The sequence below is a fragment of the Olea europaea genome, chromosome 2, assembly GCF_002742605.1.
Source record: "Olea europaea var. sylvestris chromosome 2, O_europaea_v1, whole genome shotgun sequence".
Taxonomy (NCBI): domain Eukaryota; kingdom Viridiplantae; phylum Streptophyta; class Magnoliopsida; order Lamiales; family Oleaceae; genus Olea; species Olea europaea.
Window position 1 is genome coordinate 21,389,879 of NC_036238.1, and position 16,428 is coordinate 21,406,306.

The 16,428-nt window shown below is 34.9% G+C and overlaps 1 protein-coding gene across 1 annotated transcript; it reads left to right on the forward strand.

Moving 5' to 3' along the window:
- Positions 1 to 1,573: 1,573 nt before the first annotated feature.
- Positions 1,574 to 15,175, forward strand: LOC111366342 (probable serine/threonine protein kinase IREH1). The gene is made up of 18 exons (XM_022987096.1): positions 1,574 to 2,540; positions 3,938 to 4,008; positions 4,114 to 4,296; positions 4,394 to 5,773; positions 7,714 to 7,886; positions 8,026 to 8,272; positions 9,936 to 10,028; positions 10,111 to 10,251; positions 10,350 to 10,442; positions 11,521 to 11,725; positions 12,254 to 12,339; positions 13,327 to 13,415; positions 13,610 to 13,661; positions 13,753 to 13,809; positions 14,138 to 14,311; positions 14,393 to 14,482; positions 14,655 to 14,808; positions 14,889 to 15,175. Exons 1-17 carry the CDS (start codon positions 1,862 to 1,864, stop codon positions 14,736 to 14,738), a joined length of 3,897 nt encoding a protein of 1,298 aa, XP_022842864.1. The 5' UTR covers positions 1,574 to 1,861; the 3' UTR covers positions 14,739 to 14,808; positions 14,889 to 15,175.
- Positions 15,176 to 16,428: the final 1,253 nt, after the last annotated feature.

Sequence of the window (16,428 nt, forward strand, 5' to 3'; positions counted from 1 at the left end):
AAATGTGCATGTGCATAGAGGCGCTGCGCTGCAGCTGCTCATTCGATGTCACTCCTCGACGTCGAAGGTTGAGCGTGTTGTCGGAGAAGAGAGAGAGAAGAAGAAGAAGAAGAAGAAGAAGAAGGGAGATTATAGAAAATAAGAAAGTGGAAAATGATTTAGGATTTGGGGTGGGTTGTCGGGTATGATGAGTTGTTTTGATTAATTTTAAATTGGGGTGGGAGCGAGTATTTTGGTAGGTGACGAGTTTGTAGATTTATTTAATTTTATAATATTATTATGGCTCTGTTTGATACTCATTTTTTTCAAAATGCATTTTTTCTATCTTCTTTTTAATCACACATTTTTTTATTAAAATAACATTACACGTAAATTAAAACTTTTCTTTATTTTTAATTGCACATTTTCCATTAATTTTCCATTTTAAAATGCATTTTTACAAGAAAATGGGTCTCAAACACCATCTATATTATCATCTGATTTTTATATATAAAATTTTAAATTTGAATTTTGAAATTGAAACTTAAAAAATCTAGATGGTTATAATTTCTACAATAATAAACGTGGTAGGGATGGAAAACCCCCCAAATTTTCATAACATGTTCCAAATTTTTTTATTTTATTTTTTTATTTTTATTTTAGTTATATATAATAAGATAATATTAAATAATTAATTAAAACAAAATAGTAAATAAGAACTTTTTAAGCTCCACCCGCTTATCGGAAAATCCCCGACAATGCAGAGATTGTACCCCGACCCATCCCTTCCCATCGCTATCACTACATCAAGTTTATTCCAAGGATTGAATAATTCAGTTTAAATAAATTTCATTGGTGGGATTATTTTAATTTTGTGTGATTAAATTTAATATAACGCAAATTATCCTCATCTATGTATAAAATATGTATTAGATAACAAATAATATCATTTATGTATAATTAATGATGTTGTCGTCTTTATGAAGTATATCTACGAGTTCTTAACTAGCTAGATTCGACCACGACACGTTAACCTTGAACGAAGAAATGAATAATCAATCATTTAAGAAAGTAATATCCAAAGCGATCACTTAATTTTTCAATGATATTTAATGAACCATTCAAAATGAATTCTCCTTCTTAATGGTGATTCCCGCCACATTTTTCAAAAACCTTAGAATACTTCCTATGTGATTATAATCGTTATTTGCAACATCACCTTGATAAACTCTCTGTGTAAAGGATGATGGATACAATTCAAAGGATAATTTTTTGAATTCTAAACTTTTCACATATAGCAACTCTTCACCATCTATTAGTATACTTATTCTCCAAGAACATATATATTCTCTACTACTGTGCATGATACAACTTACCGAGTGTCTAACATCATGATGGACAAAATCAATCGGCATCAAGTATCTTATCTATGAGAATAACAAAAATTACTTTTACTTATAATCAAAGCTTACTAATAAGTACTTTTTTTTAAAGTCAAATTGAATATGCATTTTAAGCCCAAGTGCCTAACCAAACGAAGCCATATATAATGTCGTCTCTTACCAGCCTCTCAGGCTTACCCATCGTTTCTCTCTCTCTCTCTCTCTCTCTAAATTCATTTTCGGTCCTTGTCCAAAGTCCAAAACCGTTCAACTCGCACCGCAACCTTCGTATTTTTTTCTTCTAAAAACACGCAGAAAAACACACTAAATAGCATAAAAAAAATAAAAAAAAATGCTCTTGATTTCCATCTAAATAATCTATTCATTCTACTGTTGCTAGTACGAAATCACTGGCAGCAGTTTGGATTTTGATGTTTGGTCTGTAATACTATGCTGTGGATCCCAGAAAAGGGAAGGGGAAAGGATAAAGATCAATAAAAATGGTGTTTAAGGGGAGATTTTTCTCTTCTAAAAAGTCAGATACTTCCAGCCCAGATGGATCCTCGAACAGTCCCCGATCTTTCGGGTCTAAATCCAATTCACCGGTCCGATCCGACAAGAAGAAGTCCAAGTCTTCTTCACCATCCATTTCCAAAGACAACTCCCCGAGCACCCCAACCGTCAGCACCAGCAAAAATTCAATTAACAAAAAAGACTCTAAAGGGAAAGATGCACAGGTTTTGAGTAAGCCCAGTTCGGAAATCTCGACTTCATTTGCTCCTTCCAAGTTGAAAAAACCAGACGAGGCTACGGGGCCGGAACCGGGGCCCAAGTCGGCGTCTGTGTCGCCGATAGTTGCATCATCGCTGGGTTTGAACAAGATAAAGACGCGATCGGGGCCATTGCCGCAGGAGAGTTTCTTTAGTTTTAATAGCAGAGAAAAGGGGGTTACTTTGGGTTCCAGTAAGTTGTCAAAGCCATGCGGCCGTGGTGTTGGTGGCGGTAGTGATGGGGGTTCTGGCGGGAAGAAGGAGAAATCATTGGCGGAGGCTGCTGATAATGGGAGCAATTTGGATATGTCAACTGAGAACCGGCGACCATGGGACCGGAGCCCAAATGTAGCCAAGGCTCAGACCCGGTCACGGTTCGAAAATGAGGAGTCATCTTCGGGAGCTGCGGGTATGTTTCTCTATGGTTTCTGTCACAGTGAAATCTCGTTCATATTTCATCATTTAATTTTGTATTGCTTCTCATATAAAAAAAAACTTCATATCTATTGAATTTCCTTTATGATGAGCAACTTAGACCACTATGTTTTTAGTGTCTGTCTTCAACTGTCTTGAATTTCCCATTGAAGTAGTATCACAAGCATCAAATCTTTGTTTCATAAGGCATGCTCTTGGGCAACTCTTAGCTCCTGTAAAAATATTGGTTATCATCCAATGAAAAAAGTAAAAATAAAAATCAACAAGATTTCCTTATTCCTCACTACATTAAATCTAAATAATGCTTGCTTGTTACATTTGAGGTGCCTATTGGAAATGAATCCTGCAGTTTGAGGCACTCAATTTTTCGATTCTCCTATTATTAAACTTGTGTTGAGGTGGCTTAATTTATTTATTTGTTGTGTTTATTGCAAAATTCATGCTAAGTTTGGAGGTCGTGATCTTATTTCTGAACGTGATTTGGAGAGAGATGTTTTAATCGACACTGTTATTAGAGGCCCTTATGTTTTGGTTAAACTTAATCTGCAAACCAAGTCTATATATTTACGGAAACAGAAATTTAGAGCGATATGTTCAGTTCTCAACGTTCTGTTTCCTCCTTTGCTGGACACCTGGTTAATTGAAGACCTTAACAGCTTAATTTAATGTAGGATTGTGGATTTTTGAAGTGGAAACTAATAAACTATATAACACCTATTATTCGTGATAGTAATTAACACTTATATCTGTGATACTTAACGCCTATATTTATTTGTGATAATAATTAACTACCAAAGATTCTGTCAATAGTTTTCCAAAAACGACTGATTAATTAAAACCTGTATTCGTGATAATAATTAACACCTATATATTTGTTCATTTCAATATCTAGAAAGACTTTTTGCATGTTGAATTCAAGGCACTTGCTTACATTATTTTAATTGAGAGATCTTGATGCGAGTGAAGCTAGAGGAGAACATCTACATTCTCAACTGCTCTTTCCATAGAATTTGTCAAAAATGTTTGATTGTGAAATATCTTATCTAACAGGATAAGTATGTTCTTTCAATCTTGAAATGTGATTAGCTACTAAACTCAACTCAACTACATCTTTGCAATTAAAAAGGTATGAAAATTCAATAAGGTACCAAACTTTGTCAATGGTTTTTTGTCAAAATTGTCTGATTAATCAATTCCTATTAGTTTTACAGATCTGCATCAATAAACAATGTATGTACATTCACACAAATGTTATCTAACAATCCTATTCTCCTGTGATTAAGCTTAAGACTGGGTTTACCCGCTTCTGATGTCCTTCTATTGTGGGATTTAGTGTTCATTCTTTTCACTTTGCTAATGTTGTTCTGACAGGGCGTTTTGATTCATCATGGCCTCAATCCGGAGAACTGACGAGTTCAAATATGCATACTCCAGAAATGAAGGTAAAAAGGTGTATCTCTTTGGTTCTGTCAAAGCATACATGTTTAGAAATAATTCCTGCTGATAATTGTAAATTTAAATACCCTGAAACTTGATTAATCATTCAGACATCATATGAATGTGACAACCCGAAGGAGTCTGAATCTCCCCGCTTTCAAGCTATACTTCGAGTTACCAGTGCGCCTAGGAAGAGGTTTCCCGGTGACATCAAAAGTTTCTCTCATGAGTTGAATTCCAAAGGTGTACGACCTTACCCATTTTGGAAGCCTCGAGGTTTAAATAATTTGGAGGTATTCAGGTTTATTCCCTTTTCCATATATTTTTTTCAAGCTGCGAGATTTTGCACTATTAATGTGGATATTTATGATCATCTCAAACTCGCAACAGGAGGTGTTGACTATGATACGGACTAAATTTGACAAAGCAAAGGAAGAAGTGGATTCAGATCTGCATATTTTTGCTGCAGATCTAGTTGGAACTCTGGAAAAAAATACAGAAAGCCATCCAGAATGGCAGGAAACTTTAGAGGACTTGCTTGTTTTGGCTCGGAGCTGTGTTATGATGTCTTCTGGAGAATTTTGGCTTCAGTGCGAAGGCATAGTTCAAGATTTGGATGATAGGCGTCAGGAACTTCCTATGGGCATGCTAAAGAAGCTTCATACTCGAATGCTTTTTATACTCACCAGGTGCACAAGATTGTTGCAGTTCCACAAGGAAAGTGGGTTGGCTGAAGATGAACCTGTTTTTCAAATCCGACAGTCTCTTCAGCCTGCAGAAAAACGCGTTTCCATGAGCGTAGGGAAGGATGGGAAGATTTCTAGTGATGCAAAACCCTCCCACGTTCCCCCCACAAGGAAATCTTATAGTCAAGAGCAACATGGCCTGGAGTGGAAGAGAGAACATGCTGTACATGAAAGTTTGCTATCTTTACCTGTTGAAACCACAAAAAACTTGGATCCTTCTGTCAGTAGGAATCGGATGGCTTCATGGAAGAAATTTCCATCTCCTACTGGAAAGGTACCTAAAGATAATATCGTTGCTTCAGTTAAGGAGGAACGTAATGATAAAATTGTGGAAGCTTCAAAAATATTAAATAACACAAGAGTAATCCATGATGCTGATCTCTCTACTGCTAAAGCTTTTGAGCCTCCTGCAAAAGATTTCCATGTACAGCCCTCGATGCCCTCCAGGCACCAACGTAAATTCTCATCGGGCAACTGGGGTGATCAACCCAGTGGTTCTGATGAAAGTTCAATAATTTGTCGCATTTGTGAGGAGGAGGTTCCTACTTTGCACGTGGAAGATCACTCTAGAATTTGTGCAATCGCTGATCGATGTGATAAGAAGGGTCTTAGTGTCAACGATCGCCTAGTTAGAATTGCTGAAACTCTTGAGAAGCTGATGGAGTCGAATTCAAAGGACTTCCAACATGTTGGGAGCCCAGATGGTGCCAAAGTATCAAATTCGAGTATGACCGAAGAATCCGATCTTCTTTCTCCAAAACTCAGTGACTGGTCTCGTAGAGGCTCAGAAGACATGCTAGATTGTTTTCCGGAAGCAGATAATTCTGTCTTCATGGAAGATATGAAGGGTTTACCTTCCATGTCATGTAAAACTCGCTTTGGTCCAAAGTCTGATCAAGGAATGACGACATCATCTGCTGGCAGCATGACTCCTAGGTCACCATTGATGACGCCAAAGATGAGCCAGATAGACTTGCTTTTGTCAGCAAAAGGTGCTTACTCTGAGCATGGTGATCTTCCTCAGGTATATCATAGTCTGCTGAATTATTCATCATCATCATCATCATCATCAGCTTGTTGGTAACTTACCGCATGTGCCATATTAACACACCACATTCAGCTCTTAAATGTGTGACACAGCTGTTGTATGTGTTTGATACATCTGTTTGCTTAAATGATTTTTAATTAACCTCTTGGCCATGTTATTTGGTATACAGTCGTAGATTTAGCTTGCTTTAAAATTTTCATGTTCATGAAGATCTAAGCATTTTTTTTATGTATTTGTTTTAAACCATAGTAAACTTTGATGATGAAAGAGTTTGATGCTCTTAAAAATTTCACAGATCACTTGATTTTACTTTCTTCGGCGTCCAGTCTGCTGAGATATACGTCTCTATATGTGCACTGAGAAATAGGGAAGGTGAAAGAAATAGAGAGAAGAAACAGGAGAAAATAGAGTAGAATTTGGGGAAGTAGAATGTAATACAGAAAAGTAAGAGAGAAATAGAGGGAAGGGAGGAGAGAAATTGGATGAGAAGATTTCAATAATCAAATAATCATCAATAACCAATTAAACTCTGTCTTTTATTGATCGTCTCTCCAATAATAAATTAACCTCTATCTTTTAAATGCTCTCCCTCCATAATAAACTATTAAATATAAATTAAACTCTTATCTTTTTTAAATCCTTTTTAATCCATATCTTTCCTAATGATATGGAATGAAGAATAGAATAAAGTTAGGATTTTTTTGTTTTTGAATCATAAAGTTAGGAGTTCAATAGGAGTTTAAAGTAGATTTTAATTTAAATTATGATTTTTTTAGATTAGATTATATTAGTTTTAATATTTTGATGTAAAATATGTAAACACACATATAATGTATGATTTTTTTTAGATTAGATTATATTAGTTTTAATATTTTGATGTAAAATATGTAAACACACATATAATGTAAACAAAGTTAACTTAAATTCTACTTTAAACTCCTATGGAAATACTAACTTTATTATTTTCATTACCATCCTAGAGGAGAGGTAAAATAAAGGAAAGAGATCTTTTTGAATGCATCCTATCTTTTAAGTTTTTTCGGGGAGTACATCATCACATATGATTTTGTGCACTGGGCATTATTGGAAATGAATTGTGATTGCATGTGGCTATGGAATCTATTCAGTTTGAGCAAGCTTTTCCTATTCAAATGGGATATCTTTGACTTACTGCAATGGTCGACAAATTCATCAAATTATCATTACCAGTCTTTCATTTATATCTGAACAAGTTTCTTTGATAATGGATAAGCTTCCCATCCACTCATCTCACATTTATAGCTGAAATACAATGCTGGAATTGAATTTATCATGTCCAATCAGACATGCTAGATGCCTAGTAACAGAGTGCCCATTAAGGCAGTGTGGTTCTAGAATGGTTCAGATTCTGTGAGCTCTACTTAAGTATGAAAAGTCATTACATCACACATTTATCAAAAGGTGGTCAATATTATTTTGCCCTAGAAAGTTTAGGTACCCAGAACTTTTTGAGGTACAATATTCTTAAATTGATGGCTGCAATGCCTCATAGTAGTTTCCAGCTTCTGATGTCCTCTTTTTGATGCGCATCTTTGTTTCATATTGCATATTTCAGAGTATTAGTAACTTGTAGTCTTTCTTTTGTTGTTCATGCAAACTTTAGGAGACAATGTGGTCATAAGTTATATTATATGAAACCAACCCCTAATTTAACTAGAGCCAGAGCTCAATATTTGAAGATTTCATGGAGGGCAAATTTGATGTCTTATGCATAAACAAATATGAGCTCTGGAAATTTTCGAGTGATAAAATACTAAGTTGTATAATGGAACTAAGTAGTAGGCTATTTTATAGAATCAATAAATTGTTGAATTGTAAGATTGAGTTTGGATTTCTTCTGCTCTTTCTAAAAGTTAATTCTCCATTTTGACATGCAGATGAATGAACTTGCTGATATTGCTCGATGTGTAGCAAATACCCCCCTGGATCATGATAAAGCTTTGTCATATCTGCTTTCTTGCCTTGAAGACTTGAAAGTTGTCGTAGACCGCAGAAAATTTGACGCACTCACGGTGGAAACTTTTGGAGCACGAATAGAAAAATTGATCAGGTTAATGTCTGCCTAATTGACCTCTTCATTCGGGATTACACTGTACAAGTGTCTTGATGATTTACCTTGACATTTCTTATAATTTTGACACATGCATGTTTATGGAAAATTGACTCTTGTTTGATGAATTTAATTCTAGAGAAAAATATTTACAACTATGTGAACTAGTGGATGACGATAAGGTTGATATCACAAGCACAGTAATTGATGAAGATGCTCCTTTAGAAGATGATGTTGTACGTAGCTTGCGAACTAGCCCAGTACATCCTACCAAAGACCGGACCTCGATAGATGACTTTGAGATTATAAAGCCAATTAGTCGTGGGGCATTTGGACGGGTTTTCTTGGCAAAGAAGAGAACTACAGGGGATCTTTTTGCAATCAAGGTGCGTACAGAATTTGTCATTCCTTCTTTGATGCTAACTGTTCGTTCTTCTTGAGATGATATGTCTTGAATTACTTGATTTAAAATGTTAAGCTGTTAGTTAAAGCCACATGGATATCATTTAAATTGTCTTCAACAATATGTTTCTTGGGCTTTTAATCAAGGCCGCTGGCTAATTTGGATATATTGTAATTTTTAATTTGGTTTCTTTGGTGAATAGTTTGTTCCAAGGTTTCTATTCCAAGTTCTTGAAGCTTCGCGTTCCGAAAATGTATCAGATACAGTTTAGGAAGGTGCAAAAGAGTAACAAGACTGTGTCTTATTTTGGACCACTTGTCTCGCCCCTATTTAGTCTAAACATTTCAAAAAACTTGAAGATGATAATTTGAGATAGAGAGCTTCTAAGGAACTATGATAAGTTAGTGTATATCCATAGCAGCAGTGTAAAAGGAGGGAAGAGAATTGTGAGATGGAACTTCTAGAATTAGCAATAGAGAATTTTTTTAATGAAGATGTCAATGTTTTCCGCTTTGGGAGAGCCTGAACCCATCTTTTCCCTCACAAATTTCTATCGCGTCCCTCAAGATTAGAATGCATGACCTCTTTAAAAGATACTTAAGTTGAATCCTGATATCGATTGGGTAAATTGTGAGGTATTGAGTTTGAATCATGGGTACGTGATAGAAAGTTGTAAAAGGTAAGAGGGAAGATGCCCTCTCAAAGAAGACAATACGTATGATATAATGGCTTGAGCACGAGGCTCGGGTCGTTGCACCTTTTATGACTTATTGGGTTAATTTCGAGAGGCCAAATTGAGTTATAAAAATGTTTTTTGGAGATGTAGCAATGTCCTTGCGGAATCTGTAATGACCATGGACCTTCCCTTACAAGCCCTTCCGCACTGGGGATATTCCGTGCACCTTTAGCCCCTAAGCGATAGGGCTTATAGGGCAAGTTCATGGTCATTATAGAATCAACTTATGACGCTCCTACCCTTGTGTATCAAGTCATCAATCTTGTCCTCATGGTGGATTATGTTTAGCAGGACATGGAAAAATTTTGGTAGGTCTTGTGAAGATGAATGCTGACAAAGAAAGAGGGAGAGGGGAGATAGAAGGGAGGAAAATTGTATTTTTGATCAGTGTCAAAATGTGTCTTACAGTGGAAAACCCCGTCGCTACATAGAGTGAAAACTTCTAGTACGCAAGGAAATAAAACTAATTACTAGAAAATTTTTAGCTTTTCCTGAAATAATTATCTAAACTTGGCAATTATTCCATCACCAGGTCTTTCCTAGTTCTTGGCTTTTACTCAAGCTTCACACAGCTGACATTTTATGTTCATGATGTTTCTAGATCAACGGAATTGAAGCATTGCTTTTCATGGCATTAGGAATCAACAAATCATGATGCAAACACACCATCACATAAACCCAATTCATCTTATGTTTTCTGTTGTCAAGTGATTAGGAACCAAATTTCAATCGCCTGCTTAATTTGTTTAAATAAAGTGGCTAAACTTGATCTTGGAGGAAACTTCCATTGTTTTGTGGGTATATCCCTAAGTTTGCTTCCATCCGCACCCCTATTGCCACACTAAGCATTATTATTATCTCATTATTCGATGAATTTTCAACACACACCAAATTACTATGTATTTTGTAGGTTCTCAAAAAGGCAGATATGATCCGCAAGAATGCAGTTGAGAGTATTTTGGCAGAACGGGATATATTAATATCAGTTCGCAATCCTTTTGTGGTGAGAAAGTTTATCTGGCCTAGCAATTTACTCTATCCTGTTAAAAGATTTCTCTTCATAATTTGAATACTTCACGTGTTAGGTTCGCTTCTTCTATTCGTTCACTTGTCGTGAAAACTTGTATCTTGTGATGGAGTACTTGAATGGTGGAGATCTTTATTCATTATTGAGAAATCTAGGCTGTTTAGATGAAGATGTTGCTCGTGTATATATCGCTGAAGTTGTAAGTTTTCTTCTTGATGACACTTTTTAGCTTTAATTTCTCCCTTTGTTTTGGTTTTTGTGAATCCAAGTATATTTATGGGACTCTAATGTGGTTAGGTGCTTGCTCTGGAATATTTACATTCTCTGCGTGTGGTTCATCGTGATCTGAAACCTGATAATTTGTTGATTGCGCATGATGGGCATATTAAGGTAACTTATTTCTTTTTCTTGCCGATGTTCTTTTTTTCGTTTTTCTTTTTTTTGCCTTCCTATTTTAATACACTGGATCTATCGATTTTATATTCATTGAGGGTTTGGCTTTTGTTTTTAGCGGTTTTCAATTCAATTTTTTATTTGGGACATTTTTATAAAAAATGTAGTTTTAGTTGGGGGAGACCACCAAAAATAGAAAAAATTTAGTGAAAATAAGAGGTAGGGGCCATCGGTACTGGCGTTACTGACTTGAAAATTGATACTTGGAATTATCTTTGTGGATGGATTTTTATGGTGCTCCTTTAGCGGATCTATTAGACCATTCAACTTTAACAGCATCAAGTGGGACCATCCTGCAATCACTAATCACGTATTCATGAGCTTTGAGGCCTCGTATTTGGTGAACATGCTCTTTTATCATTACAGATTACTGTTAGTTGCAAAGTCGACAATTTTTTCAATTGTTATCCAATTCGTCATATAGCCATTCTAGCCTTGAATGCACCAACTCAGATAATTTTACTGGATTCACTTGCTATTTTTTCCTTTTTCTCGTTTTTGTTTTGTTAATGATGCCACAATTATATACCACAGCACTCGACATTAAACAGAATTATTTATTTGTCCATGGACTTTCTTTATTTTTTTTCTTCATGTTTTTATTTCTTTGTTGAATTTTATTTTTCTTAAAGTTTTCCAATCTTGTGTTTATTTGCACTATTTTTTTTCTTGTACAGGTCAAGCATTACATTAGACTCCATTAGTTGCTAGTCCTATTCTATAGAATGATTATAATTTCAAAAGTAAAATTTTATTTTTGTGCTTCATAGTATTTTAATATTATGAACATATTTTATGAAAAAGAAAAAAATTCAAGTGTTTTTCTAGACAGTTTATCATTGGAAATAAGTAAAGCTCATCGAGCTTGACACTTTTTTATATTTATTTTTATTTTTTGTCATCTGAATATGCTGACATGGTAAGTACATAGAGATGCTATGCTTGCACTCTAATGAGCAAAACTTAATATATGCCATCCAATCTATCAATGATGATTTACTGTTGCATTGACCAGTTGACAGATTTTGGGCTATCTAAAGTTGGTCTAATCAACAGCACTGATGATTTATCGGGCCCAGCTGTCAGTGAAACATCTCTAATGGAAGAAGATGAGCCACAATTGTCTGCATCTGAGCATCAGCAGGAAAGGCGTAAACAACGCTCTGCTGTTGGTACACCAGACTATTTGGCACCCGAGATTCTTCTAGGAACTGGGCATGGTTTGTAATTGTTCCTTTTCATTATAATGTTAACTAAATTAGAGAAATGCACTACGCAATGTTAATGGAAAATAATAATCCGTTCTGCATGCTAAAATGATGTCACAAGAGTAAGCAAAATCATAACTGGCTCCTCATTCAAACAGTAGAATCATGACTAAGAGATAATTGTGGGACCAGTACAACAATCCACCGATACAGAATTTCCCTCCTGTTTTTCATCATTTGTATCTAGCTTCCATCTAGTAGACTAGCATTTATGTTGGTGTTAAAATCAATGATAAAATACATTTTCAGGATATAAATCATTGAATGGCTAAAAATGTCCCTGAGAAAAAAGACAGGTTCAAGTGAAGTGCTGCATACAGTTGTATGATATATGTAGTTATGTTTTGATCATCCTTCTGGTCATGTTGGTTAATAAAAAAGAAATATGACATGAACTGGAAACATATTGCCGTCAAAATCGTTCTATGTTTCTCTTGGACCTGGCTGTACCTCTTTGATTCAAGTATTCTGCATTTTCAGGCTTTACTGCCGATTGGTGGTCTGTGGGTATTATTCTATTTGAGTTGATTGTTGGCATTCCGCCGTTCAATGCAGATCATCCTCAGGTTGTACATTGTTCAATAATTTTGTTTCATCTCTTAGTTATGATTCTTTACCAGAACGACTTGGATGGTGTATTTTTATTCCTCGGTGTTTGCTGAATAGTTAAGATCCTTGACGTGTGACTTACTTTTTCCCTTCATGCTTTCGGATCTTATCATTTGATCCATACAGCGTTTCACCTTAATTTAGTGATTTTTATGATAATGAGATAAATTAAAAGAATGCAGTTCTCAAATTTGTTTGAGAATTCTGTGAACACATAACTAGTGCTGTGTGTCTATAGAAAAGATTAAACGAATTAAAATGTATTGCATTAAACTTCCCAAGTACTTACAAGAGTTAAAACTTGTGAACAAATAGCGGAAAGTGAAGAGAGATGGTGCAGAATAGGAGAGAGAAGAAGATAAGAAGAATGATGGGAGAGAAACGGAGGAGACAATTTTGAGAGGAAGAATTTTATATATCTCACATATCAACAGTGAATAGTTTGTATGCTTGAAAGACTCTACTTCTATTTATAGTTAACATCCATAGTAAAAAAACGAAAGTTACTGAACAAAGAAAATTGAAAATTACCTAATTGAAAAGTTTAGTTCATTCAGCTGGTTCTCTTTTTTGCTTTTTCAGGCCCATTCTATAAGACATTCTATTTTTGGCACAAATTATTGCATGAGAAATTTCTGAACTCTGAAGCATGCATTACTTAACAACTTAAAAGATTTTATGGTTGCAAGTTGCGTGACACCTGCCATAGCATTTAGTGCATGTGTAATTTTACGAATACTTGCCACTAATAATCCCAATAATAGAATTCTTGAAATCCCATGCAATCGAGACCATTGTGAAATTCTTATGGGTTAATGTAATCTATCATTAATACTGTTTCGTAATTTATTATCTAGTGCCTTCTTTGGTTGTTCTCTTATAGTTTATCAAAACAATATACCTTCTATTGTTTTTATTCCTTATAATTTCTGTATTTCTTTCAGAAAATTTTTGATAATATTCTCAACCGCAATATTCCTTGGCCTCGGGTCCCTGAAGAAATGAGTAGCGAAGCGCATGATCTGATTGATCAGTAAGAAAAACGTTAATTTATAGTTATGATGATTAGTTGTGGCCAATTTTCAAATCCTGGTTATCTTAATGGTTGACTTACTGCTTTGTTTTTTCCATGCACATTTCTTAAAAATGTTCTACACATTTTTAAATGTGAATGTGAAAGTACTGTGAAATCTATGTCATTTTTAATAATTCCATATTGATTTTCAGATTACTGACAGAAGATCCTAATCAGAGACTCGGAGCTAGGGGAGCCTCAGAGGTTATTTTAGTTCCTCACATTATTTCAGGTGGCCTTGTTTTTTATTACATGTTCTAGTGATAATCGATCAAGTATACAATTTACTGTACAGGTGAAGCAACATCCATTTTTCAGAGATATTAGCTGGGATACACTTGCTAGACAGAAGGTTAGACTCTCCCCCACAATTCAACGTGCTCTTATGTGCAGAAAATATTTTTTCCCTATTTCAATTGGTATATTATATATTGCATGTTTGGCTAAAGTTAAAAAAAGTTTACTATTACTAAATAAGTATGTTTTATAATAAACGAGTTTTTAATCGGTCAAAATTTAAAATTAGCAATAAGCATGTTACTTATTTTGAGAGTAAGAGTTACTTTTAAACTAAGTAGCTTTGAGAAAATAGCATGTTCAAACATTTTTGAAAACAAAAAAGTTGCTAAAAAATATGCCAATCAATTGGTGATGCCTTGTAATTCTTCCATGTCTCCCAGGCTGCGTTCATCCCTGCTTCGGAGAGTCCACTGGATACAAGTTACTTCACAAGCCGTTTCTCTTGGAATGCCGCGGACGAACAAGTTTATGCAGCTAGTGAATTTGATGATACTAGTGACGATGGTAGCTTAAGTGGTAGCAGCAGTTGCCTAAGCAATCGACATGATGAACAGGTGCTTTACTATTTTACAAATTGAACTCGAATGTTATATATCTTACCCTTTTATAATGATAATTCGCTTTATTTTTGATAGTATGATAAACAAGGAGAGGAATATGAGGATCTTGCAGAATTTGACTCAGGCTCTGCTATCAATTATTCCTTTAGCAATTTTTCGTTTAAGGTAATCTTTTGCATGGTGGGTGATCATTTGTGTAAATGATTCATACCAATACCCGGTTAAAATAATCCATTCTTTAAATTTGTAAACAATTACCTTTTGTATACATTGTGTTTATATATTTTTTAATGCTAAATTCTCGAGCTCTCTGAATTTTGCTCTGTTTATTCAACAGAATCTCTCCCAGCTCGCATCAATCAATTACGATTTGCTTACAAAGGGTTGGAAAGAAGATTCACCAACGAATTCAGATGCATAATTACAGAACTGGTGGTGAATTTGAACACAATAAGGGGCCAGTTTCCATCCTGTTTGTATACACTGTAAATGTAATATCTTTTGCTCATTCAATTTATGTGCCGAAAAGATACATTCCATGACTGAAAAAATTTGTATGGTTCTGTTGCAGATTTAGAAGCTGCTTAAAGACTTGTGAACTGTAGTGGGGATGTGTTTTCTTTATAAAGGCTTGTACAGTGGAGTTTCAAGATTTAGGGTCGAGTCTTGTTGTTTGGTCTGAGGATGTTTTTGGATTCTTTTGTGCGCGAACTTAGATTTGATGGTCCCGGCCTCGATGTTTGTACTTGTTTTATCCTGAACTGTAATGGGAACACATATCCCCATCTGATATATATACATCAATTATGTTGGATTTCCTTAAAAGTATTTATGGCAGCATTGGTGGTTTAGATTGGACAAACTATTTTATTTTCCCATCAATTTGAGTATTCGGTGGAAGCAGATCTAAGTTTCGTAATAAGTTGGACGCAGGCCTTTTTTCGTCTGTAGTGATCGTTTATTCTATATAATGGTTACAAAGAATGAAAACAATAAAAACTTGGGAAAGTTGAACCTTTGTTGGTCTCATCCAAAGATGAATTTCATCATTTAACAGTTAAAAAGTCGAATGATGTTGATCGATTGCTTGAGGCTTACAATGAGAATAATGTTATTTAATTTTATTGGAGTTGTAACTCCAATTTATGTGCAGCCATCTTTCATTTATCCTATTATTTAACATCACATTAACGTCACATTGACTGGGATTATAACCCAACATTACTCATTGAATGAAGGTGGGTTTACTTTTCGAATTGCTAGTGATGATTTGGTATCTAGTCTGGTAGGTGAGTCCCAGAAGTCATTACCCCTGAGCCTAGCATCTCGAGTCCTGTGCATGCCCTCTTCAGACAAGGTTCGGGCATAAATTCAAAGTTACATGGATAGAATGGGTTTGGGAGATGCAGTTGATTGAATGAATTCAGAGGTCCCTTCCCCAGAGATACGTATTTTATATAATTATGAAGATAAAATCTATGAGGACTAGATCATGGATGCACCCTCATGAGTTTCATTGATTTACACTATGTTTTAGAAAGGAACTATTTGCTCTTCTTATGCTGGAGGTTTAATCTGTTTCCCCCTACAGTTGTAGCTCTCTTTTTTCCTAGTTATTAATAAAATAATCACGCAATATGATTTATATTTGAATAAAAAAAGTCTAAAAAGAAAATTTATAATTCAAAGCAAATTGAAAATAATTGTATTTTGGCAGAAAATCAGCGGTGGAAAAAACTTTTGTTCTTATTTTATTAATTGAGAATAGTAGTTGATGGTCGCTAATTATAAATAATTAATGGAAAACAAACTCCTATTTTATAATAACTAATCAACCACTCTAATGATTGTTTCTTGAATATGAAAAACAAAAACAAAAAAAATTAAAAAAAGTCAGATGTTCGTATAAATCGATCAAATATTTTTGTATTTTGAGCTTAACAACGAGAACAAAATAAGTATTTTTTCCAAATTTATCAAATACATAAACTTCATTCAATTCATTGCTAGATAAAACATAAATAACACAAAAGTAAAAGGATCATGCTGGGGTGCCAGAATTATTTTGACACCCCAGTTGACCTATACTCACAGTCGGGATGAGTGGGGTG